Source organism: Strix uralensis, chromosome 2 (assembly GCF_047716275.1).
Source record: "Strix uralensis isolate ZFMK-TIS-50842 chromosome 2, bStrUra1, whole genome shotgun sequence".
Lineage (NCBI taxonomy): Eukaryota > Metazoa > Chordata > Aves > Strigiformes > Strigidae > Strix > Strix uralensis.
The window spans coordinates 45,530,089-45,555,877 of record NC_133973.1 but is presented as its reverse complement, the minus strand read 5'-3'; the positions used below and the strand labels follow the sequence as shown (position 1 = coordinate 45,555,877).

Here is a 25,789-nt window from a genome sequence, read left to right as displayed (position 1 = left end):
AATGCAGGATACTGCTATGCCCAATCTGTACATCTCTCTATCTTAGAACTAACAGAGAATACTAGATCACTCAACTATGCATTTAATATGAAAATAAAAGAAAATTCCAGATGCATACAATACAGACACTAGCACTACAGAACTTTCAGCTTCTGAGGTCACTGAATTTTAAACCTTATGTTATTTCATCAAGGTATGTATTTTCACATACGTGCTTTTGTTTGCTGCTAATTTTCCTCAAATACCTACAGTCTCAGGAACTGTATATTTTTACTAGCACCAGTACATGTTTCTTATGTTATACTACATCCCAAGCAGTGCATATGAATTTCTCCTGTATTAAGCCACAGTGGTACATATACTCAGACAGTAACATTACTGATATTTTTCAAGAACTGTTTTATAAGATCTTATAAGCCTAGAACAAAGCAGCATGCCTAGTCCAGGTGGGGACTTATTTCATGGAGAAATAAGAGGCAAACTAAAGTTTCCCAAACAGAAGGAGACATACCTTAGAATGTACTCCTTTAACTAAAATATCAAAGGAGAAGCAAACGAAATTCTGTTGTCACTGGTTTCCCCAGATCCACAAATATCACTCTTTCAATTCAAACCCCAAAACTCAAGGTATTATAAACTCTGGAGATGACTGCTGTGAATCTTTTTTCTATGCCCCAGATGAATATATTGGCTAATAAGCAATGAGTTCTCTTTTGGTTAAATCAGCTGGTGAAATTACTGCAGCTCACGATCTTCATGTTACAACTTGCTTCTAATGGACTCAGCTTGATACAACACTCCTCTCCCATTCTCCTTTATTCATTCTAAATCCTGAACAGCCTTTTTTTCCCTGTACATGGAAGCCCAGTCTGTGGCTCTGTGCCTGCAGTCTCTGAATCCAATTCCCAAAGCAAATTATACTGAAAGCACAGAAGAGCTTTGATTTTATGCATTTGAAGAAAGATACCTAAAGCTGATGATTAATGTTACGAGTTCTGGTGATACAGTATTACCTTTCTTCAAATTTTATTAAATATACAATAACTAACTGCATATAAAACCTTTTTGTCAAATGCATCTCTAACTCTGCTACAATCTGTAAAACAAACCCCATTTTTTTTCCTTTATCTTTTTTTTAGACCTGCTACCAACAGTGCTCCAAAATTAGACTGATAACTTGTAAAGGTTAAAGGGACAAATTCTACTTAATTTTGGGAGTAATTTCACCACTGTATCTGACACTAACTCTCACTCTACTTTTTCTTCATTTCACAGTCATACATTTTTCTGTTTCATTTGAAACTAGGCATTTCATACCAAAAGACAAAAACTTGTGTAAAAATTCAGGGAAAAAGTTGAAATTGATTGTACACAAAGTACTATTCACTGTTTAAAATGTACCACTCACAATTTTATTAGCTGTACATGCAAAACGTAAAATTAGTTGACAAAGATTTTCTGCTGTATTTGTTTGCAGTTATTTTTAAAGTGTCACCGACTTTAGGTATAACATGATTGAAAATAAATACAAAGCCTTTTTAAGAAACTGTTGTTTGCAAGTATGGCTCTAACCAAAAGTGGCCAATATTTTTCCCTAACTTCTTACATGAATGAAGGCAAATAATGGAAAATGTCTTCCTCAGGACCAAAGTCAAGAATGCCTTTCACCCCACAATGTATTCACATGAGTTTTCAAAGCGCTATATAACTTCACCTAACTCATTAAGTAAATACAGTGGTAGCACTTCAGTATAAAAGAAGTCATATGAATGCTAATGATACTATTAAAATATGCCCCTCTTGTTAAAACATTCCCAAACCACATTTCTCTCTGCTTAAAATGTTTTCAAACTGCTGGCTAAGCAATGCATCAAGGTATTTGGATAGAGACATTCACACAGTTTCATGTTATCATGTCAAGTACAGACAGCAAGTGTGATTTCCTTCCTGAATCATCTTGTCTTGGAAGTCAATCTCTGCTAAGATTTTAGACATACCCTTCAGCTAAGTACACTTTTTGAGCTGGAAAAGTAGTTCTTGTTCATTATGCCCGAGGGCACACTGGACTGGGGTGATATTAAGGACTTTTTTTAGTGCTGCTTCTGCTGAAGAAACTCTAATACATAAACCTAAAAATAATTATAAACAGGGTCCTTTACCGCTGTAACAGCCACCAGATGGTATATTTAGTAAGACCCTCTGGCTGAGTTCTTGCAGCCAGACTAGACCAAATGATACCTGACAGGGCAGTAGAGATTAGCCAATTACATCTTCATTCCCTGGTCTCAAACACAGATGTCAACATTATTAAATTCTGATGTCCACAAAAGTCTCTATAGAATGAGGAAGTGAATAATTATCAACAGGAGATACTGCCATTGCTTCACAGAGTCCTTCCAAAATAATTTTGTGCATCTTTCTTTAAAAATGACCTTTAATGAGATTGTTTAGATTTTGGGAGGCTTGGCTAAAGCTAGCTTTCCCTCAGCCAGTTTGAGTATCTATGCACATCAATGCATGGTTCATGAGAATCAGCAGCACAGGACAAGTAAGTCCATAAAAATATCTATAATGTATGTGGTTAAAATAACTACAGAACTTATAGCAAAACCCATGACATTCAATCTCTGCTTTTTTCCCCTGCTTTTTTTTTAAAGAGATACAAAAATACTTTAGCAACACATACCACTTTCTATCTTTGCAGAAACCTGCTATCTCAGCCTGGAGAAGAGAAGGCTTAGGGGGATCATACCCATATGTATAAATATCTGATTGGTGGAGTAAAGAAGACAGAGCTAGACTCTCTTCAGTGATGCCCAGTGACAGGATGAGAAGCACCATGAAAAACTGAAATACTAGAAATTCTATTTAAATAGATTAAGAAACTTATTTTTACTGTGAGAGGGGTTCAAGCACTGGAACAGGTTGCCCAGAGAGGTTATGGAGCCTCCATCCTTGGAGATATTCAAAACCTGACTGGACATGACCCCAAGCAACCTGTGCTAATTGACTGTGCTTTGAGCAAGGTGAATAGATGGCTCCCCATGTCCCTTCTGAACTCTACAGTTCTATGGTGATACATCTATAATGATGTGATTGCAGTAAACTGACTCAAATAAAGAAAAATGTGAATCAGTGTTACAAGCACAGGTTCAAATTTTAAGTGCTTTTGGCAATAGAAAGGAAATCAGTCTTACTTCCTGCTTAATCCTTTATAGAACACCAGTGCTTTCATTTTCTGCATGTATAATTCCATCTGCTGAGTCCCAGAAACGTTAGTAGTCAAAGCCTACATCTTGAATTAAGGCAAATGAGTAATTTTGCAATTCTTCAGCTAAAGATGAGTTAATATAAGAATCTATTGCACTACTACTCTTGTGTTCTCTCTCTTGTTCCATTATTACCATTTCCTCTGTAACAGCAAATACACAACTCATCAACACTCTCTCCCCCTGGAATCTGACATAACCTGCTGACATGCAAAACTGACACAGCAAGTTTAGTGACCCAGCACAGCAAAAAATGATTACACATCTCCTTCAGTTCCCCATGTCATTACATGAATTCCTATAGCATGCCTTAGAACAAAATCCTGTAAAGGAAAGATACTGCTGGACTACAAGTTTTAAAAAACACTAGGTGTATTTGGCCCTTTTTAGAAAACTGAAATGATTGCCACTGGAACCACAGCAGTTCTAAATGACTAAAGCTAAATTATAGTTCCTATTTAGTAAGATTCAACATGTCATAAGCAAGACATCTGCTTTGCTTGAATTGATACATGTTATTCTGACAGAAGTTGGACTGTCTTCTGGTACTGAATATCCTGGATTCTGTCTATATGGTGCAATTATTTACTTCTCTTAAAAAAGATTTTTCTGCTTTTCTGTCCTAGAGAGTCACTAGTAGAAGGTAGAGAATTCTCCAATTTCAGCTTTTCTTGTATGCTACCCATTAATACATGTTAAAAGCAAGAGGGATCAACATCCTACAAGTATTCAAATCCCAGGTGACTAGTGTAGCTGTATCAGACTGAGTTACGGGCAATCTGACTGCGGGGGGAAAATTTCTACTCCCACATCTGATGAGCAGCTTTCCAAATTGTACGGGTGAGTAACATTCTTCATCTAAGCAACTGAGATAGTTCAATATCAGGTAAAGAATCTTAGAGCCTTTAGTAAATCAGATTTAACCCAGTGCTTACATTATGTATTTCTTTTCCACCCATGCTTAATCACTACATTTCAAAGGAAAGCAGTGGGAAATAAAATCCATTTATCAAGGAGAGAAAAATGAGTTTGTAATCCTTGTAGGGAACCAGCAGGTACAAAGACATATGAGAAGAATCTAATATAAATATTGTCCACATAATTTAAATTAAATGGAGATCAACTCTCTTGGTGTGGATTAACGAATTCAAGACACCCAGAGATGTATAGCACAGACTTAATGTTTAACTGCAGAATTACTCTTACCATTTTGCCATACAACCTTTTCTATGAATACACAAGCTTTGTCTTGAAACAGTCTCAGTTCATTACTCTATCATAAAAAGTAATTTCAGAATTTCATTCTGTGACCAATTTACATCCACTTGACCTGTAACATCATTATCTTTTAATTTAAATAAGTATTCTCCTTTCATAGTATTTCCTCCATGAATATATATGTAGAAAGTCAAAATCTCATCTCATCTCTTCATAGAATAAAGAAACAAGACTTTGAAACAGTAATAATTTGAAAAGCATGCCGCAATCCTTTCATCAAATCCATAACCTAATTTGTCTTCTGGGATGCATTACGCAAAATAGAAAGGAAACAATAAAAAACCAAGCTGAATGCCACACTAGCACACTTCCCCTTCACAAGCTAAAGCTGAAATTTGTAAGGATGCAGAATGAATTTAGATGGTCTCCAGCCATTTTCATTTTAACTGTGTGATTTGTAATTAATTTCAAAAGATGTATATAGTGAAGCACTTACAGACACCTGAAGAGAAAAGACCAAATGCTCCTAATGCTGGCTTTTCCTTTAGTTGTTGAATTAAGTGGTTTATTGCCTTCCAGTCAGCATTCAAGTCTTCTAATTTTTTCTAGAATAGAAAATTAAAATATATTAAATTTCTAATACATAAATCGATGTTAATAAATGTACAATAAAGTCATTTAACTTTTTTCTCCATCTGATGGACCACTTGAATTTTAAAAACCCCAGAAAGGTAGAAACAGCAATTAATTTTCACAAATGGGAGACAGGGATCAGTAAAATCCCTTCCCGTTGGGCTGCAAAAGAGCTTCATGGTGTCAGGGTCCTGAAAGCTTCTTTCCTCCTCAAAATTTGGCTGCTGAAGCTCAGGGACAACCTAGAACCAGCACAGCTGCCTGACCCTGACCACAGATCGACTTCCTGGACCAACCTCAGCCCGTTCTTCTCCCCATGGTCCTGCCCAGCCACCTGGGGCTGTGTTTGACCCTGGTTCCCCTCAGCGGGCCTGATCCTGATCTCCACCCAGGGGCAGCCCTGTTTCTTGGCCAGCGGCAGCAGGAGGGGTGCCCTAGCTGGTGAGACTCTGTCCTCCAGCCCAGTGGGGAGCCCCCACCACTCCCTGCTCCCAGGGAGCACTGGTTTGCCCTGCTTCCTGATTGGCAGGCATTTACAGCTTTTTAGGGAACACAGGATGGCTTCTTCTTTAATGTACTGTAGAAGTGGGTTTTTCATCATCATGAACCTGAGATGCTCATTTTTTAAATTCAAATAGAAAGGTGAATTATGTATTTAAAAAAGTTGTCAGTAAAACCTCTGCGATTTGTAATACCAAATGCAGAACACATTCTTCCACCTATTTAAAAAAAAAAAAAAAAAAAAAAAAAAAAGGTAAAAAGAAAATCTTAGGAGTCTTCAGGGAGCCACAGACTTCAGTGTGTGGGCACACAGTCCTGACTGGTAATGGCTGAACTGTTACTTTTAAAGAAAACCTAAGTGAAATGTGTGGAGTGTGAATTACATCAGACCTCAGATAATCCTGAGAGTTATTTAGACTTGAAAATGTTGTTTCTACCCCTCTTTCTTCATTGCTGTAAGGACTGTAAAGAAGGTTGAAGCATTGCTAATTCTATGCTGGCATCTCTAAACTCTTAAAATGAAGACTACATTTCTTTTTTAAGCTGCTCCCTGATTGTCTGCTACAAAAAGCAGCACAGTGTACCAATGCCACTCAGGAATGCTTTTAGTTCATGATTAGATATATAGTCTAAATCACAATCTAAAGCCATGATGGAAACAGGATGCTTATTAAGAAAGGTACATTAATTACCTAGAGTCTAAGATGACAGGGGTCAATAGGACAGGGGTAGGCAACAGTACTCATTAAACTGCAGTGTGTACACGCACAAATCACGCACACACAGAGACACTGAGGTAGAACAATTTTATGTTCTGATGTGTCAGGGGAGCCTTTCTAGAACTTGCCTTAAGCTTTGCCATAAATACTCTAAACCTGCAAAGTTCTGTTGTATCTGTCACCAATGGACGCCAGAATATCGCCTGGTATAAACTCTGGACAGCTTTTTGTGTAAATGCTTTTTGATAGGGCAGGAGAGAAAGGACACAATTCTGTATCTGGGATAAAACAAATTTTTATCTTTAAGAGCAGCTTAAAAACTGCATTAAAAATAAAATCAGAAGTCAGGAATATCAGAGATTCTCCTTGAAAATAGTCTATGAGGACCAGGCAGAAAAAGCAACCAGGTATGTATGATAAATGCAACCTGTCATATGACAATTCACAATCACACATATGTCTCATTTCTGTGTGGATTACAGACACAGAGAAACACATATGTTTGACACATATTATGGCAGATTTTAAAGTTCCTTTTTTTTTTTTTTTTTGCTGTTGTAGCTCAAGAACCCACTTCCAGAGCTGAAAATGTAAAGGACTGCTCTAATATCTATTAATTCAATAGCAGCAGAGTGCAGAGAGCCCTTAAAAACAAAAGCTGGAGAGATTACACTATCAAAGTCTGGCTCCATTTTTCAATATATTCACAGTAGCTCAGAAAGGCGATATGGATGTTATAAATATAATATTGGTCCTCACTATGAGTAGCTGCTTAATCATTCATGTGGATTTGAGCCAGGGATTTCTTTCCAGCAATGACAAACCATGCCCACCACAGACATTAAAGAGAGTTGTCTGAAGAAACATCTATGCCACTAATAAGAGAGTAGCTAGTTCCAAACTCTTCTATCAGAATTATAGTTTGATCCAATCTTGCATCTGCTAGAAATTAGCATGACTGCAATAAAATGTTAACTTCTTTGAGCAGAACAATTTTGCTGTAATTGCAACTCTAGAGCTTTGGTGACAAGCATGAACATCAAAATATGTTGCATTAAGGAACACTTTTATTGGTTTATTGATTTCTTTTAAATGTCAACACTATTGCAATTTAAGTGAGGTTAACATTCACACATGAACTAATCTCACTGACAGCACTAAAACTAGATAGGAGTATTTAGAGAGAGAAATGATGCAGTCTTTTAAATGCAAGACTGAGGGCAATGAAAATTAGCTCCTCACTACTTACTGTCCTGCCCAACATGGGTGCTGGCACAAGGGAACTACAGCTCTTCCACTGCCACAGAAATCCTTTCCTGAATAAACTGTTCTGTTTAAGTGCTGTTAATCATGAGATTGGGGCTTATGTTCTTTCTATTGCCACTGTCACCAGCAGTAACCTCTCCCTCCCCCACCTGCAAAAGCTTACAGAAATGCATTTCTAAAGCATGAAATCCATTTTACAAAAGTGAATAGGTCTGACTATTAAAGTGCTAGTGCTTAAAGGATCACACGTCTCATCCCATTCTCGACTCTTGAATCAGCATATATTAGGATTTCATTTGCCAATCAAAATATTTTTACAATCCTGTGTTGCAAAACTACAATATATCAGCACTTTTAGTATGCTTAGTGAAGGTGTGAAAATATACTTATTTCAGTGGCATAACTATGAGAAAAGATTAAGTATGTGTCAATATAAATCAAGGGGATTTAATTCACATTCAAAACACTACAATGAGAGTATATTATGAAGGTTGAAAAGATAAACAGCTAAACACTAGGAAATGTAAGAATATAATGCACATAATTGCACCAATATCTTTAATTCCCTGACACATACCACTCTGCAGCACAGGAGACACTTGCACTGTGAACAAGCCTATAGGACCTCTACTTCATGTATGAAAAAGAATGGGGAGATTTGTGTCAATTAAGGAAACCAGAGAGAAAAAAGGAAGCTAAGGCAAAGGTGCCTCAGAGTCCTAAATAATCTACAAAGTTGTCAATCAGTGCTATGCAAGTAATTAATGTTCTTAAAGAGGCCATGTAATTTTAACTTTTCTTCTGTGCCACCAACTAAACAAGCAGTATGAGTCAAGTATTGAATTTCTGCTTGCAGTATGAGTGCTATCCATATCCTGTTACAGAATTAGGCAGTGTTCAGCCTAAACCAAGGCCACCACAGCAGCCTTAATTCAAGAATTTTCTAAAATTTTGAGTGCTTAACTTTGTAACCTTGCTAATATCTTTTCAAAAACACCTTAATCTGAGTAAAAATTATTTCTGCTTCCACAAAATACTTTTTGGGTAGAAAATGATTTTTATGTCTGCTGAAAAGTCTATATTGGAATATATAAATAGCAGACAGTGCTGGAAGTTACTCATGAAGAATGATGACAGAAGACCAACTCAATATAAAGGGGTGGAAGCTAAGGAAACCTACATCATCAAGAAATCAATTCAACAGTCCTGCCAGTATATATTCACTGTTTTATGACTTACTGTACAAGACAGTGAACCAGAAATTAGCTTAACAGGCTGTTCAATTAACTGAACTACAAACTGTAATGAAAAAGTAAAATGCAATTAAAGAGGGACTAGAAATGAAATACTCACTACTCCACAAGTAGTTACTCATTTCCTCACAGACACATTTTATAATATCATTGTCAAAACTACAACTCAAGGGACATCATAATCTTTATTTAAAGAGTTATCTTGTTCCAATAAATCTGGCAGAAATTGGCAGTTTTCAGTGTCTTTGACGTGAACACTTTAAAGGAATAGACACAGAGTACACTGCTATGTCAGAAGTTTGGCCTAAAAAGAATCATTTCGCACCATCTATACTTCTCTCAGTGGTACATAAACCAAGTACTAGTTCTTCTCCTTGAAAAGGCCAGCATTCATTCTGCAATTCTTGATATGCATTACAAAAATCTAGAAAGCCAAAATCTCTAGTTTTTTATTGTTTCAAGTGCTTTGTTTGTTAAAATGTGGAGTAAGATCCCCTAAGACTGCAGCTGAAGTCATACAAAATGAGTAAATGCAGTTATTGCAGAGTGATTCTTGTTCCATTATCCATTCAGTGTGCAGATGACATGTTTCAGTTCCCTACAATAATAGTGCTATGTTAACCAAGAAAAATGCCCAACACAGTTAAAAGCTTTGCTCCTGCCTGCTCTCATTAGCATGCTACTTTTAAGTCACCTTGAGTTCACCTCTTTTACTGTTTTATCACTGTTTAGAACTGATCATTAAAAAAAAAAAAAAAAAAAGCATAGATATTGAAGAGGAAAATAACTCTTAAGGATTTCTGTTCAGGAAAGAAGAAAAGAAACCATATCATTCTTAAATATGTATTAAGTTCTAAAGTGGAGATAGGTGCATTCATGTCCTCCTGTGAATGGAGATCTGCTGGTGTGATTTACAAGTAATTCAGAGGAAATTTTGTGAAAGTAGAATGATACTCCAAGTATGGTGACAAAATAGAGATGGGAAAACAAGAAATTCACTGCATAGGTCACCTACAGACATCTTAAACTTGAGATGAAACATTTTCCTGTAAAATAAGGTTGTTGAGTGCTGTAGATTTGGAAAAGCTCTAAATGCAAAGACAAAGTTTACTATCCGTTCAGCCAGAAGCAATTGCAATAGATACTTAGTGTAATCAATAAGCCACTATTACAGTTTCTGGGAACTCTTAATCATCTTCTTCACAGTTACTTTATTAGCAGTTACAAAAACAGAAACAAGATCAAGCTCTGGTTGATATGGCAGTGACCTTACTAGTTTGGTCTAGCACTCCAGAAGTAGCTGAACCACAGATGGGAGGCTGCTTGCTGATTATTTTCTGCTGCAAGATTCTATAGGATAGAAAATGATACTTTACTCTCAATGAAGGAATTTAGGAAACTGAGTGTAAAACATCCCCTTCAAACTGGTTTCTGTGCTGGGGAAAAGGATTCTATAGTACATTTTTCTAAAAGAAAAGAGGCATTAGCCTTCTTAACAATGTATCCTCTGCTCTGATACAGAATCAAGTCAGTCATTCTACATGAATTTTGGCAGAGAAACTGAGCGAGAAAGTTCTATATTGCCATGTCTTCTTTCCTTCACGATGGAAAAATTTTAAAGCAAAGGATCCTCTTTATGACTTGACTCTTACCTTTTCTAGAAAACATGTTCATTTTTTTTAATTGACAAAATTTCTGAAAGAAAAATTAGAAACAATGGAGTTTAAAAACATATTATATGATGCCATTAAATAGGCACCAACAATTACATTTGCTTTCAATGTGGATTACTCTTGAAGAGGTAGAACAACCTTAATATCAAAAACAATATTCCCATCATAATATGCAAAATTTTTCTAGCTGGAAACATTACATTTGTCCTGGCTATGCCATCACAGAACAGAACAAATGCCATTCGCCAAGTTCTTTCATTGATTTTAAACAGAGCACATCAAGGACAAGTGTACAACAGGGGAAGCATAACCCATTACGCAGTAATGGATATTGCTAAAGGTTGCTTCATTACCTTTACTGGATGAGTGGCTGGTTTTTCCTTATATAAATGACACCCTTTAGACAAAACCTCTTCCACATTCGGCTGTTTAGCCTGCACTGCTGCTTCAGTTTCCTGAAAAATAAAAACACATGCAGTGTAGATTAACTGTAGCATAAGCAATAAGACTGAAAAGTGTTAAAGCTCCATGGGAAACCGTAAAACACCAGTAGATTAGTTTCTGCTCAGGATTGGTTTCTGGGAAAACTTATGGATAGTAGTGGCTAAGGACGAAGAGGGTCACTAGAGAAAACAAAAGCAAAGAATGATGGAAAAGAGTAATGCTAGCAAAATAAACAGTGACAGGTCCCTTCATCCTGAAGGTTCCAGTAAAATGATTACAAAGCTAACAGAGTTTCATACTAGGAAAGGTAGGCATAAGAAATCTTATTTAAGCAGCTCTGTCTTTTTGTCTGTTTTACATTACCAGCAGATTAAAAATACACTGGTAAACGTTTTGTTCATACAGTACATGGCATTAAAACCATATCATGAGATGCAACAATGACACTGAATTTAGGAAGATTTTAAAAATTAATAGAAAACTACTATTGCTAGTAGTAAACTAGTACTTATCTAGTAGAGCATTTATACTAATGAATTAAAAACAAAAGCACAGTAGCAGAGACAGTTCCTAAAGGTATGTGGAGGTACCTGTCATTAACAATGACACCCTACTGTACTAGCAACAGCACATTCTCTAGAAATTTTCTTTTTTAATCTGGAGAAGTGTCATTCATGTGTTAACATAAGGCAACTCCAAGAAACCCTTCCCAGCATACAGCAGCTTCATTTCATCAGGCACTGACCAAATAAATAATGGGTGAAGCACTACATGTAGATAACTAAAAGAAAAAAAAAAAAAAAAATCACAGAAAAGTGTAAAAGATAAGATAAACTACACCTGTAGTTACAAGATTCATATTGTTTTCACCTTTCAAGTAATATAAGCAAAAATCAAAAGATAAACAAAAAATCCCAGAATTATCTGAGATATTAAAATCAACTGGTTTGTTTTTGTTTTCCTCTCTCTAATCTTCCACCTATTTTACAACTTGATTACTTTGTCCTATCCAACACTGCAGGCTGTCCACTGACTCTCCAACTTGATTTTCTGTCCACATTCTCAGTTATTATTAGTGTGACAGCAGACAAGATTGTATGCCAGGCTTGTCACTATCTGATCCGACACATAATTTCATTGGCAGAAATTTTCTAGTCTTTGCTCTGCAATAAACTTGTTGAAATCTATGTCTTTTAAAGACTCAGGAAGGGGCCATTTTGCTCCTCTGTTTCAGCTCAACACAGAAAACATATCTACAACTCTGCCTGAAATTTTACTTGCAAAACATTACGGGCAATCAGTAAAAATAAAAATTGTTGACAAATTCACTATCATCTCCCATTTGTCTTTTCAAATATTGTTTTCAATAGTAAATGAAGTGAATTAAAGTTTCTATCATTTTTTGCAATGCTATTTGAAACGTTTGCATTTAATTGCTTTTTATTTTTCATTTCAATATTAATGATATGACTGTAAGGATTCATAAAGAATGAGCACTGAAAAGTAATGCACAGCAAAACTGGGATATTGGGGGGTGGAGTTTATTAACCTGTTGATCAAACCCTCATTAAAGTCCTTTTTTCTTTCTTTTTCAATGCTAGGTTAGCTTTCTGCTTCCCTACTCACCATATAAAGAAAAAATAATCATCAAGGAGTGTTGATGAAGGTGGCAATTTTCTGCCTATCTTGATGAAAAATAGGCATTTTAAAACTAAGCCATCTGCAGTATTTTGCCAATATTTTGTGTTGTGTTATTCTACATGTCTCAATCACTTATTTTATAACACCATCAGATACCATAAAAAATTCTGTAGCAGGAAAAATGCATTACAACTCCCTGCAGAGTCTAAGAATATCAAGATCACTATGGGTGCACCTACGCTGCTGGTTTAACCTGCAGCACGAACGTGCCTTTGAAGCGGGTCTCTCAGTCTTCCCCAGTCCCTGGGCATTGATTTCCACTGTGGACTGCTCTGGGAGCACACAAACTGGTTTCACTCAGGCTGTAACCAGCATGGAAGGTGCCCTTTAAGAGGGCACCTAACAGTCCCAGGCTCTGAAGGCACCCCCAGGCCTGACTGCTTCTGTCCAACACCTGGGGCTCCCCTCACCTGCCGACGTCCCAGGACCCCATGTCAGTCCCAGGGACGCTGCAGCAGGGCCGGCCTCCAGCCTCCCACAGCCCAGCCCTGCCTGGCCATAGGCGCCGCTGAGCCAGGCCCAGGTCCCAGCCCAGCCTTGGCCCACCAGATGGGCCCAGACTTCCAGGCCCTGCCTCAAAGGCCCCTCAAGAGGAACCCTCCAATGGCCCCAGTCCACAGGGAGCCACCAGCCCTGGAGGGCCCCCGGCAACTGTAACATGGATGGAGCAAACCCGAGTACTGGTCCCTCCCAAGTGATCATCACCACTTCCTCTTAACATTTTCTAGATTTGAGGAAAAGCAGAGGCTTTCTTAAGTTTTTTCATGTATTTGATCTGACTAGGTTTGTATCACAGCCATTAACACAGTCAAGTTCCACCACCAGGAACTGAAAATTCAAACCCAGAACCACCTGGCTAGGGAAGGCATTCTAAACTAATTAAAAGGGCTATCCATAATCAGAAAAAGAACTAAAAAAACCAAAATGAATGATGGTACCATACAAGTCCACATCCTGCAGAAAAGAAGAAAACATTTCACAATCCCTTTCACTGTCATTAGTTTATGCTAATAGTGGAATACACAACACATAAAAAACTAAGATATTCCATTTCTACATATTATATAAACATCTGAAAATGTATTCTTTGTGGATTCAAAAGGTATTTGTTCTTTTAATCTTCCATAGCCAGGTAAGAGAAATATAACGTATTTATCTGTTAAATCACCAGTTCCTTCTGTGCAACAATTTTCTGGAGTTACATGAACTAATCTTTTGTAGTCTGATCTTTCAAAATCAATGGCCTTGACCTAAACCGAAATGTACTGTTCAAGTCTATCCAGTATAACATGATGCTTCATTTGAGATTTATGTAGAAATAAGAATAGAGATGAGTCCAGGGGAGAAAGAGGTTCTCAGTATCTTATCATTCATTTAGACACCACTGAAACTAACAGATATCTTGTTAGAGCAGGAACTACTTTTTGACTGCAGCACATGAATTCCAACATCACCTAAAACCATCACAAAACAATTTTAAGTGCATGCACACCTGACATTAAATCGCTGCAGTAACTTTGAGGGAGCTCTTTGCCCAGTTCTCTGCCTGATGGGATAGCGACTTGATGACTTCTGCCCAGTGAGCAAGTCAAACACATTTGCTAGGTGACACCCTATTAATATGGGTCAACAGGCAAAAGAGCAGTTTGAGGACACTGCTCCATCATTCAGTTCCCAGAGAGAACAAAAAGGAAACACCCATAACATGGCCTCCAATGGTTTGCTCACAATAGAAGCCACAGTTATTATCTAGCCTGTGCAGGATCCAGGATACTAGCACACTCTCAGAGCAGGGCCTAACATCTGCTCTTGATCACACAGGCCAGGCTACTACCAAAACTAACAGTACTTGTCCATGCTCATGCCCATCAGTTTTTTAGAGAATACCAAAGCCATAACTTTTTAAAAGTCCTGATTCAACATCATTGATTCCACTGCCACACTCACTTTGCTTGCTGTGGGAGGACACCTGTAGGGTAGATGCAGCATCATGTCTGGGAGACAGAGCTAACTCAACTGGAATTGCACAATTTATGAACTGCCTGTGAAAGGAATAGTGATGCTACTTCTCGGCTGGGTGATGAATATGCTAATTAAACTTTTCACACATATGACAAATTAAAATACATCATCATTGGAAACTGCTGTTTCTCAAACATGTATAAACAACAAGAATCAAAGAAAGGCCACCTTTTTTCCATGACTACCACCTGTGAATTTTCAGTGGTGATAAAATGGTGCATCCGAACTGATGAAAGCCTACTGCTGAATAAGCCACATTGGCTTCTGCATTTCCAACAACATGTCAGTTCAACCTGCTGAACAAATTTACAGGCTGAAAAAGTGGCAGTGACTTGTCTACAGCCCCATCTGGACTATGAAAGTTTGTTGATATAGCTCAGAACTTAGAAAATTCATATTCCCTAGCTGAAACCAATATATTGACTAAACCTCTGGTGTGTATGCCAATGGAAGAGAAAGTTTGATGGCTTGACATATGTTATTTCAAGAGATGGTAACTATCCTAGCAGACACAGACAGGCTGTTTGACATATGCTGCATATATACTAGGAGGCCCAGACAATTATCTATAAAAGTATCTGTAGCATTTCAGACTGTGTATTGGTCTATATTAAGAATCACAAGCACTGATTCACCTTCTCTGGTAACACTGGTAAAACTTTTGGGATTGATTTCCCAATGAGATTGTGACCATGGGACATTTTCTGCAGGGACAGTAGGAGAAGCTCAGGATAATTAAACCTGCGTCTTCATGGTGAAGTGCAATGCAAAACTGGAAACTTAATTACAACCATCAAATAAAAAAAACCCAAACTTTGAAATTAGTATAGTGAGTTGTTTTAAAAGTCATGACCTCTTTTTATCAAGATGCAACATTAAGATTAAAGATAATTTATTCACAGGAAAACAGAAGCAGTAAGCTATTTCCCTTCACTTTACTGATCAAGACAAGGCAATGATGTTTAACAAGCAAATATAATAAACCTAAAATCTAAAATAATTTGGAGGCTTTTAATTTAAAAAACACTTTTTTTGAAATTATTAGATATAAATCCTGATATATATTTGACTCGATAACAGAAAATTACATTTAATTATGTTTTTCTTGTCTTTTAGGTGACAGAGAGTGTAACTTGCAGTCAGAATTCTCTCAGGTGGATTTTCTTATTCATGAACACAAGAAGTTCCAACAAGGTTCACTGAAATATTCATGCCTGTCTTTCGGGTTACTATTCCCAGATATTTTAGGGAAAAGCTAGAAATAAATGGTAAGGTTCAGAGTGCCTCATTTTTTCCTCACAAGAAAGGGAAGTGGATAGAAAACATGAATATATTCCCATCTTCAAGAATTCTGGTTCTAAATAAGTGGCCTCATTTTTTCTTTTGACTCAGCTCTGCACATTCCCATTCACGGAGCAGACTAACAAGCTAAACTGCCACAACGAAGAATGGTCAGAGGAGACTTAATTAAAATACATCAAAGTTCAGCTACACCTCAGTGACCATCAGTTCTTGATAGCAGGTCAGACAGTACAGTCAGTGGCATTCTCAGTGTTCACTTTAGATATTTATACAATATTATTAGAATACATCCAAGACATGCTAATAACAGTTCTGTGGCCATATTGAGGTGGGACATAATCCATTAGGGAAAAATGCAGTTGCCAGTATTTAGACTTCCTGAATAAAGATGGTAATCAATCTTGACAAAATTCAAAGAGAGACAAGCTTGTACCTCTGTTCTTTTCTACATAAGTGATTAAAAGGTTTGATAACTTTCTGAATATTTTACTTATCTCTATATAGAAAGAAAATGCTCTGTGAACTTCTAAGTTACAGAATTTAACTTCACTTTCCTGTCTTAGAGTTTTATGAAAAAAAAAAATAAAACACAAGTAATTTAATTTAAAGACCATTCCACTAGTGGCCCAGGTAGAAGCTTAGTGTAAAACTGTTTTATTGCTAAAAATATACTGTAACTAGTGGACAAGGAATTTTATGCACCTGCCTCTAAAAATGCCATTTTAATGAGTAAATAAAATAACCATTCTTCCCCTTATTACCTTAAACCACTGATCTTTTAAATGTGTGACACCTAGAGTATACTCCTAAGAGAGTGTTAGAAGCTATCTTAATGGGGAAAATAATATTGTGAGATTCATCCAGCTCTTTAAAGTAAAGTGTGCAAAACACAGTCATTTTAATGAGACTGGAAAGTTGATACAACTATAGCTCTTGACCTAAGTGAACAATTTTCTAGATACTTTAGAGGAGGAACAATTATTTGACGGAAAAGAGCACTACACGAAGGACCTCTTCCTTCTAAAAGTGCAACAATTCAATTTTAGAGTTCATAACTGCTTTCTAAACCTATGAGTGCAACCTTTGTGCAGTTTGTAATATATGCAGACCCTGTGTCTATTAAGACTTGATGGTGTTTTTCATCATTCCGCTCCCTGCAATATCTCTGATTCCTGGTACTGGAAATGGGAAGGAAAAAAAAAGAAAAAGAAAAGGAAATCCCCTACAATGAAATGGAACTAAGAAGGTCCCAAAATTTAAGCCACGCGAACAAAGTGCCTGAAATCCTCACCACTTTGCAGAATGAAAGTATGTTTCTTCCAAAGCACACCTTCCTGTTGGCTATCAGAAATTGGTAAAATTTCTCTGTACATCTAAAGTAGATGAAATGTGGTAATTTTTTTCCCACACACAGAAATCAGTATCTATCCATTGCAGATGTCTGTCCTGAAAAGATTTCCTGGAGGTACTGAAGACAGATGAAATTCTTAGCTGTAAAGACATGACCTGCAGATATGACATATGAAAAGAATTTGGTTTTGGTGGTCACGTACTGATAAAGCACAGTTAATCATCCAGTTGGACTGTGAAAAGGCCCAGTAAGAAGAATTCTTTGAGACTGGATATGATTCAGAATATTTTATTTTGAGGCTGGACAGGACACTGGATGAAACAGCTGCTCCTGTTCCACCTAGACTGCAGATCCTGTCTTAGTTCCAGTGCATAATATAAAAAGAGATAAGAACAAACCCAGGAAACTGACAGAGAAGGAAATTTCACAGAAAAACAAAATGATAAATTCTTGCTAGAAAATAGGAGAAGTCCCATTAATTTTATAAGCTCTCTCCTAGTTATGTGCTCTTTTAGATGCTGAAGGATAACAGCTTAAGAGGAAGAAGAGTTACTTAGATTGACACAGTAGCAGATATGGACTACCAGCATAAGCATCTCGACCGGCAAGTGAAATTTGGTGATAATTACAAAAGTATTGAGTCACAAAAATCATTTATTTCTTCTTGTAAACATGAAAGAAAGAAATCAGAATTTCTTCTCTCTCAATGCACAAATAATGACAGTTCTATTCAATAAACCATATTAAAAATCATTTAACTTGGGAGACATTTACTTATTTATTTTACCATCTAATTCTTGGTTGCTGTTTCTTCTTCTCTCTCTTAGGTCAGGGCTTATATGCAAATTTTCCTCCTCTTTTCAAGTTTAGTAAATAAAGAATTATTTTCAGAGAAGTTTCTGGCTACAAAAGGAAATGAGAAACAAATCAAAATCTACTACTGTTCTAACATTGGTCTGTTGATTGTAACATGTTTTCAGATATGCCCATCTTCTGGTATTAGTCTTTAATAAATCATATAAAGGGAATATTCATGAGGATATCTTTCTGCAGTTTGTCTTCCAATAGTTGCAGTGGCATATATTACTGGAAGAAATGGTAACGACTGCTCCAGTATGTTGTTTCAGCAGCACAAGCAGTGGTAGATATCAGTAAATGGAATTTACATTCGCATAGTTTGGTAAATGTGCAGGTTGCTCATTTCCAACTGCAAACGGCTAAGTTATATCCACACTCTGGGTGGTGGCACTATTTAAAAAAAACTTCCATAAGCAAGTATGTTATCAGAAGTTTATGTTTTTAAAAATCTCACTCATTCATTTCATTCTGAATGAAGAAAAATCAAATTACAAAGTAAGGAATAAAAAGAACTAGTAAGCAAATGCTACTCAGTAGTGACCAATGTTAAACAGCCACAGCACAGATTTATATGGATATACTGGGTATGGCCAGGACAAAGTTAATTTTCTTCACAGCAGCCCATATGGTGCTACATTTTGCATTTATGATGAAAATGGTGTTGATACCACAAGGATGTTTTAGCTATTGCTGAGCAGTGCTTGCACAGCATCAAGGCCACCTCTGTTTCTCATGCTGCCCCACCAGTGAGTAGGCTGGGGGTGCAGAAGAATTTGGGAGGGGAGACAGCTGGGACAGCTGACCCCAACTGACCAAAGGGATGTCCCATAGCATAAGACTTTGTGTTCAGCAATAAAAGCTGGGGGAAGAAAGAGGAAGGGAAGTTAACTTAGAGTTAAGGAGTTTGTCTTCCCAAGTCACTGTTACACGTGATGGAGCCCAGCTTTCCTGGAGATGGCTGAACACCTGCCTGCTGATGGGAAGTGGTGAATGAATTACTTGTTTTGCTTTGCTTGTACTGGCAGTTTTGTTTTACCTATTAAACTTTCTTTATCTCAACCTGCAAGTTTCTCACTTTTGCCCTTCTGATTCTCTTCCCCATGCCACTGTGGGAGAGGGAGTGAATGAGTGGTTTTGTGGGGCTGAGCTGTCTGGTAGGGTTAACTCACGACAATGATTTACAAAGAATACCCACATGCCAGTAATCATCCTCCACTGCAGAATTTGTCATATCTAACAGGCTGACTCGCTTTACAAGAGTATCTCAGAAGAGTTAAACTTTACAGCACTATGCCAAATATCTCAAAGCTACATTTACTTGGAAATTTAGCACAAAATCTGCAACAGGATTGAGAGTTCTCCACATTATCACTAACTTTAGTGTGAGAAGGAACTAAGATTCTTTTAGACATATACTTTTATTTTTACCCAAAAAATCAAAAATTAAATCAATTTTTACTCAAATACAAATCAAATTAATATCAATCAAATAAAACTTATTCAAATATCTACCAGGTACCAAAAATTCATATAGTTACCAGCTTACAAAAATTGAGAAGATATACATTCCCTGCCTTTAATATTTACTACATAGCCATCAATTCAAAGCAAATTAAGCCAAAGCCAAGACAACCTTGTGCAGATAGAAGCTGTCATTTGTGTGGGCTCTTCTTGAGATCCTAGTACTTTAAATTGTATGTGATCAGTAGAGTAAAACATATAATCTTACAGAAGAGGTGTTACTGTTTAATAAATAACATGCTATTATCAAGAAGAATATCCAAGAGCTTTCAAGAATTGTGTTTTGAAGAGAAAGAAGGTTTTCTGTTAAGAAAAAAGCATATGAAAAAAGAATACAAATAGTGAGAATGTAAGAAAACTGTATTTTCTGAATAGGAGAAGAAATATCCTATGTCTGAAAACCTAACTACACTGAAGCAAGCTATCGTTTCGGTATTGACTTCACTAGAGCCTTGGTAAACTGCTCTGTCATTTCTGTAAGTTTCCTCCCATATTTATTTGCTCGTTTATATTAACCACACTTTTCTCTGGGATTCTGAACAGTACCCAAGGTGTTACTAACAGTACAAGGAGGAAGCCAAAAGACAAAGCTGAGGTACAACCTCATTAACTTCCAAGCAACTCACCCACACTTCTAAAATGTTTATTCTTTCAACAAATCACATCTTGATTTACTAGTCATCCAATATTTCCTAGAAAAATACTACCACAGTACTAAATACTTGATCAGCTTTCAAAAATCTTTCCTGTCCTGAGACACTGGGACAGATATGTTTGCAATACATCCTTAAGGCTGCAAAGTCTGTTACATATTAAACAGTTTACAAGGATTACTCATTGGGAAAGTTTTGGCACATTTTCACAATCCATTTGTCGCTAATATAATTTAATATTCTTGCATTTGAAATAGATTTGTTTTTAGAAGAGGTTTGGATACAGACTGTTTAAAATCTAAATGCTCAAAGCTCACAAAGAAAACATTGAACAGGTTGCTCCTCAAAGTCCCATAAAAAGATTTCTGGAAAGAGTGATAATTGATTTATGCACAGAATATCAAGCTGTAGGTTTTATGAGCTGATTAAATTGACATTTACTGCAGATCTTAATAATGCATTTAAAATAGGAGTAGTTTAAATAATCAAACAATATTTCACCATCAGAAGTTTTCACAGTTCAACCTTTTGCCAAATGAGACATAGATGCCAAAATACAGTGAGATAAATCTGTGGGGTACATATTACTTTTGTGCTGTGCTCATGTGGACGAACTATACTACCTCTTAATGCATACAAAAACTACTAATTTAAAAGGATATTGCAAAATGAAAAGGTAAAAGAATCAATAAAGAGTTAAAATCTGATTTATCTGGCCTAGCTTGTCAAGCAGAAACTGACAATTCGTGTCTCATGGAACGAAAAATACAGCAATGTCCAGTCATCACTTTCATTCTCCTGTGTGAGTGAATTTTCTTTTGTTTGTCTACAGTTAGGTTCACTACTCCTCAGCCATGCTCTTCTCTCATGTTCTAACTGGAGGTTGTCAAGTATATAATGAAGTGATTGACAAGAGTTGACAGCTTTCCTATTGTCATTCAAAGCTTGTCAAGGACAAAATTCAAATACAAGTTATTTTAAGAATAAAAAGTTATTTATTTTTTTTTAAGGATGGCCTATTTTTATCTGCCAAAAAATGAACACAACATGCTATTTTAAATATATGGCAAGTGACCACCATGGACACTAAACAGGTATAAATACTACACCCAGAGACAGTTCAAAGCTTCTTTAGCAGTATAGGCAAAAATCAAGGTTGTGTAAACCTTGGAAAAGAGTCAAGTATAGCAGAGTACAGGAGGGCTGAGCGATGAGCCAGAAGGTAAGGAGGAGTAAAGAGAAAAGACTGCGAAACTGAATAAGCAGGGAGAAAGGACCAGTGAGACTGCAAGAGGAATTGAAGGCAAGGTGGCTGGGAAATATAGAGTGTTTTTTACTATTGTCTGAAGAAGATTTGGAAGGGTCAGCAGGATTTCAGTGAGCTAGAAGTGGAAACAAGGATTTCTGTATTTTGTCAACTCATTCTGTATCCAGAACATCATTTCTCCATTCACAGAATCACAGAATCGTCTAGGTTGGAAAAGACCTTGAAGATCATCCAGTCCAACCATTAACCTAACATTGACAGTTCCCAACTACACCATATCCCTCAGCGCTATGTCGACCCGACTCTTAAACACCTCCAGGGATGGGGACTCCACCACCTCCCTGGGCAGCCCATTCCAATGCCTAACAACCCGTTCTGTAAAGAAATACTTCCTAATATCTAGTCTAAACCTTTCCTGGCACAACTTGAGGCCATTCCCTCTTGTCCTATCACTTATTACTTCGTTAAAGAGACTCATCCCCAGTTCTCTGCAACCTCCTTTCAGGTAGCTGTAGAGGGCGATGAGGTCTCCCCTCAGCCTCCTCTTCTCCAGACTAAACAACCCCAGTTCCCTCAGCCGCTCCTCGTAGGACATGTGCTCCAGACCCTTCACCAGCTTCGTTGCCCTTCTCTGGACACGCTCGAGTCATTCAATGTCCTTTTTGTAGTGAGGGGCCCAAAACTGAACACAGGAATCGAGGTGCGGCCTCACCAGTGCCGAGTACAGGGGTAAGATCACTTCCCTGTCCCTGCTGGCCACGCTATTGCTGATACAAGCCAGGATACCATTGGCCTTCTTGGCCACCTGGGCACACTGCTGGCTCATGTTCAGCCGGCTGTCAATCAACACCCCCAGGTCCCTCTCTGACTGGCAGCTCTCCAGCCACTCCTCCCCAAGCCTGTAGTGCTGCTGGGGGTTGTTGTGGCCCAAGTGCAGCACCCGGCATTTGGCCTTATTGAAACTCCTACAGTTGGCCTTAGCCCATCGCTCCAGCCTGTCCAGGTCTCTCTGCAGAGCCTCCCTACCCTTGAGCAGATCAACACTCCCACCCAACTTGGTGTCATCTGCAAACTTACTGAGCTTGCACTCGATCCCCTCCTCTAGATCATCAATAAAGACGTTAAACAGGAGTTGCCCCAAAACCGAGCCCTGGGGGACACCACTCGTGACCGGCCGCCAACCGGATTTAACTCCGTTCACCACAACTCTTTGGGCCCGGCCATCCAGTCAGTTTTTTACCCAGCAAAGCGTGTGCCCATCCAAGCCACGAGCAGTCAATTTCACCAGGAGAATGCTGTGGGACATTCCTTAAAACACAGGGAATCACATTTCTGTTCATCCCCTCCATATCCTCATCATCTATCATCACCTACACCTGTCACAATCTGCCTGAAAAACCGTCTTCCAGGGAAATGGCAGTGCTGAGACAAAGACATGAGGAATTCCCAGGAAGTGCAGCTTTAACATCCTGAGGCTTTTAGGAGGTGTGACGTGGAGGAACAGGCTACCTTCCTCCTCTCCCCGGTCTCCTCTCCCCATCCTTCCATCCCACACATCCTGATCTCTCCTGAAGATGTAAGGAATACCATCAGCAGACATTTAGAGAACATGTAGAATAGGGTTGTCTGTTCAGGCTGGAATAGAACATCTCCAGTTCCTTCTTTAACAGAAGGGGATTTGGAATCAAACTCAGCATCCCAGGCTATTTGATCCCAAAGAGCAAATCACTGCAAGGGCAAAGAATTTGTGAAAGTAAAGTATTAAATGCAAATAAACCCCACATAAATTTATGCAGTGGTAATATGCATATTATTACAATAAAATCCAGAAATGCAAAAGAAAAAAACTAAGCACTGTTAGCAAAATATATCCATTTATTACAGTGCATCATGTTCAACCAGAAAAATACAGAGGCATATGGAATGAAGTTGGGTGAATATCTGTATTTTCATTTACTAAAGTATTTTTCTATGTATCTTTTACATTTGTTATCATTGTTTAAAAAAAAAAAAAAAGGCAGAGGAGAAAACATACAGTTTTACATACACTTTGACTCAAACTAGTTAATGGATTCTTTGACTAATTTAAGAACATTCATTCTACAATCAAAAACTCAGTGCAGATTTTGAGAACATATTAGATAACTCAGAAGGTGAAACAGCACTCAAAATGCAGAATTTAACAAAACCTTAGCCATGGAACTACAATCACAAGACCTGTATGCCTAACAGATAGTGTTAGTCACAGTGCAGAATACATCTCCCTGTTGAAAAATTCAAGGGGTCAAAATCAGACGAAGAGATACCATCAAAAAGGATTTTTTACCAGACGCTCACTGTTCATCTGGCCAGCTGCTATCAAGGCCTTGCACGTATAGCCAGTGAATCTGTAACTTTCCTGAGATACAGAGCAGGCCAAAGGCATTTATCCTGAAGCACTCTACTATATTTAGCTCTTCACCTCTGGTAAGGAGACTTTGTTTTCATAGGATTGTACAGAAAAGATAAAAAATCTCAGAATTATATACATATATGCACTGAATGGAAAATCAGGCAGATTTGAAAAGACAATGATTGAAAATGAAATGTCAGCCTTCTGTCCAACACTTTCTACTTACACAAATGCTCCATATTAATTACTTGGATGAACAGATAACTATTTTTAAATTATCTATATTTGCTCTGTGGACAAACATTTAAATAAAGGGTTAAAATTCTCTGGGTTTTTGGAGTTCGGTTTTAAAAATACTGCAAGTTATGCATTTTAGCATTTCCTTTTAAAAATGTACTTAAACTCAGTTCACATAATGAAAACTCAGGAGAAATATTTTCAACTTAAAATTCACTTGGGAGGAGATAGCCTGGGATTTTTTTTTTATTAAATCCAGTATTCAAGTAGTTTTCACAGGACACTGGGAGAAGAAAGTTAGGATACATAATGTTTTCCTAATTATTTTTGTGCAATATGAGCTGGTAACTTTTAGTATTCTCTCACCAAAGTACTTTTTGTTACACTATGACATGGTTTAACCCCAGACTGCAATGAAGCACCACGCAGCTGCTTAGTCACTCCTCTCCACTCCCTTCCTCAGTGGGATGGGGAGGAGAATCAGAAATAAAAAGGAAAACTTGAGGGCTGAGATAAGGAGATAAGGAGAGTTTAATAACTGAAATAAAATAAAAAATAGTAATAACAGTAACAACAACAACAATAATAATATTAATTGTTATAATAATTGCAATGAAAAGGAAGATAAAAAAAAAAAAAAGAAAGAAAAGACAAGTGACGCACAGTGCAAATGCTCACCACCCACTGACCAATGCCTGAGCAGTGATCTGCCCCTTCCAGCCACCTCCCCCCAGTTTATATACTGAGCAAGATGTCATATGATATGGAATATTCCTTTGACTAGTTTGGGACAGCTGTCCTGGCCATGCTCCCTCCCAGCTTCTTGTGCACTTGCTCACTGGCAGAGCGTGGGAACTGAGAAGTCCTTGATTTAGGATAAGCACTACTTAGCAGCAACTAAAACATCAGTGTGTTATCAACATTATTCTCATACTAAATCCAAAACACAGAACAGTATCAGCTACTGGGAAGAAAATTAACTCTGTCCCAGCTGAAATCAGGACAGACTAAAATTACTGTATAGGAATCAGAGCTAACATACACCTTATTAAATTATTTCCAAGGTTACTTTGTTGGGTGTTTAAATACAGAAGTTACACACAGGCATTTACTTAGAATTTTCTTAACAAGTACTAATTTGTATTTTCAGGTTACTAGGCTGTAAACATGTTTTCATTTTTAGATTCCATTCATAAGCAACCTTTCCAGACCATTTTTCCTTTATGCAATTTCCTTGTACCTCTATACGGGTTTCTGAACCATTGCTCAAAGCTGTTATGTACTGGTGGTAATGATCTGGCATACCACAGCTAGAGATTTCACCCTGTGGTCACATATTGCAAACCCACACTCCAATTACATAACTACAGATACCTTAATGGTAGTTAAACAAGCAGAGCCCAGCAGTCACAACATACTACACTACTGTGTTTGACAATAGATTCAAAATGTTCCTACCAATACTGATTAGATGTTGTTAGTCACTACATTTTTTTTCTATTTCAAGAT

At 37.5% G+C, this 25,789-nt stretch overlaps 1 protein-coding gene across 10 annotated transcripts in view; it reads right to left on the bottom strand.

Annotated features, from left to right (window-relative positions):
- Positions 1 to 25,789, bottom strand: part of DMD (dystrophin) — a 1,145,544-nt gene that overhangs the window by 368,877 nt on the left and 750,878 nt on the right. For all 10 annotated transcript variants that reach the window (XM_074858566.1, XM_074858564.1, XM_074858568.1 and 7 more), the window contains 2 exons: positions 10,886 to 10,987; positions 4,984 to 5,092 (listed from right to left, as the gene is read on the bottom strand). In XM_074858566.1, coding sequence (XP_074714667.1) covers positions 4,984 to 5,092; positions 10,886 to 10,987 — 211 coding nt within the window. The remainder of the gene's footprint in view (positions 1 to 4,983; positions 5,093 to 10,885; positions 10,988 to 25,789) is intronic.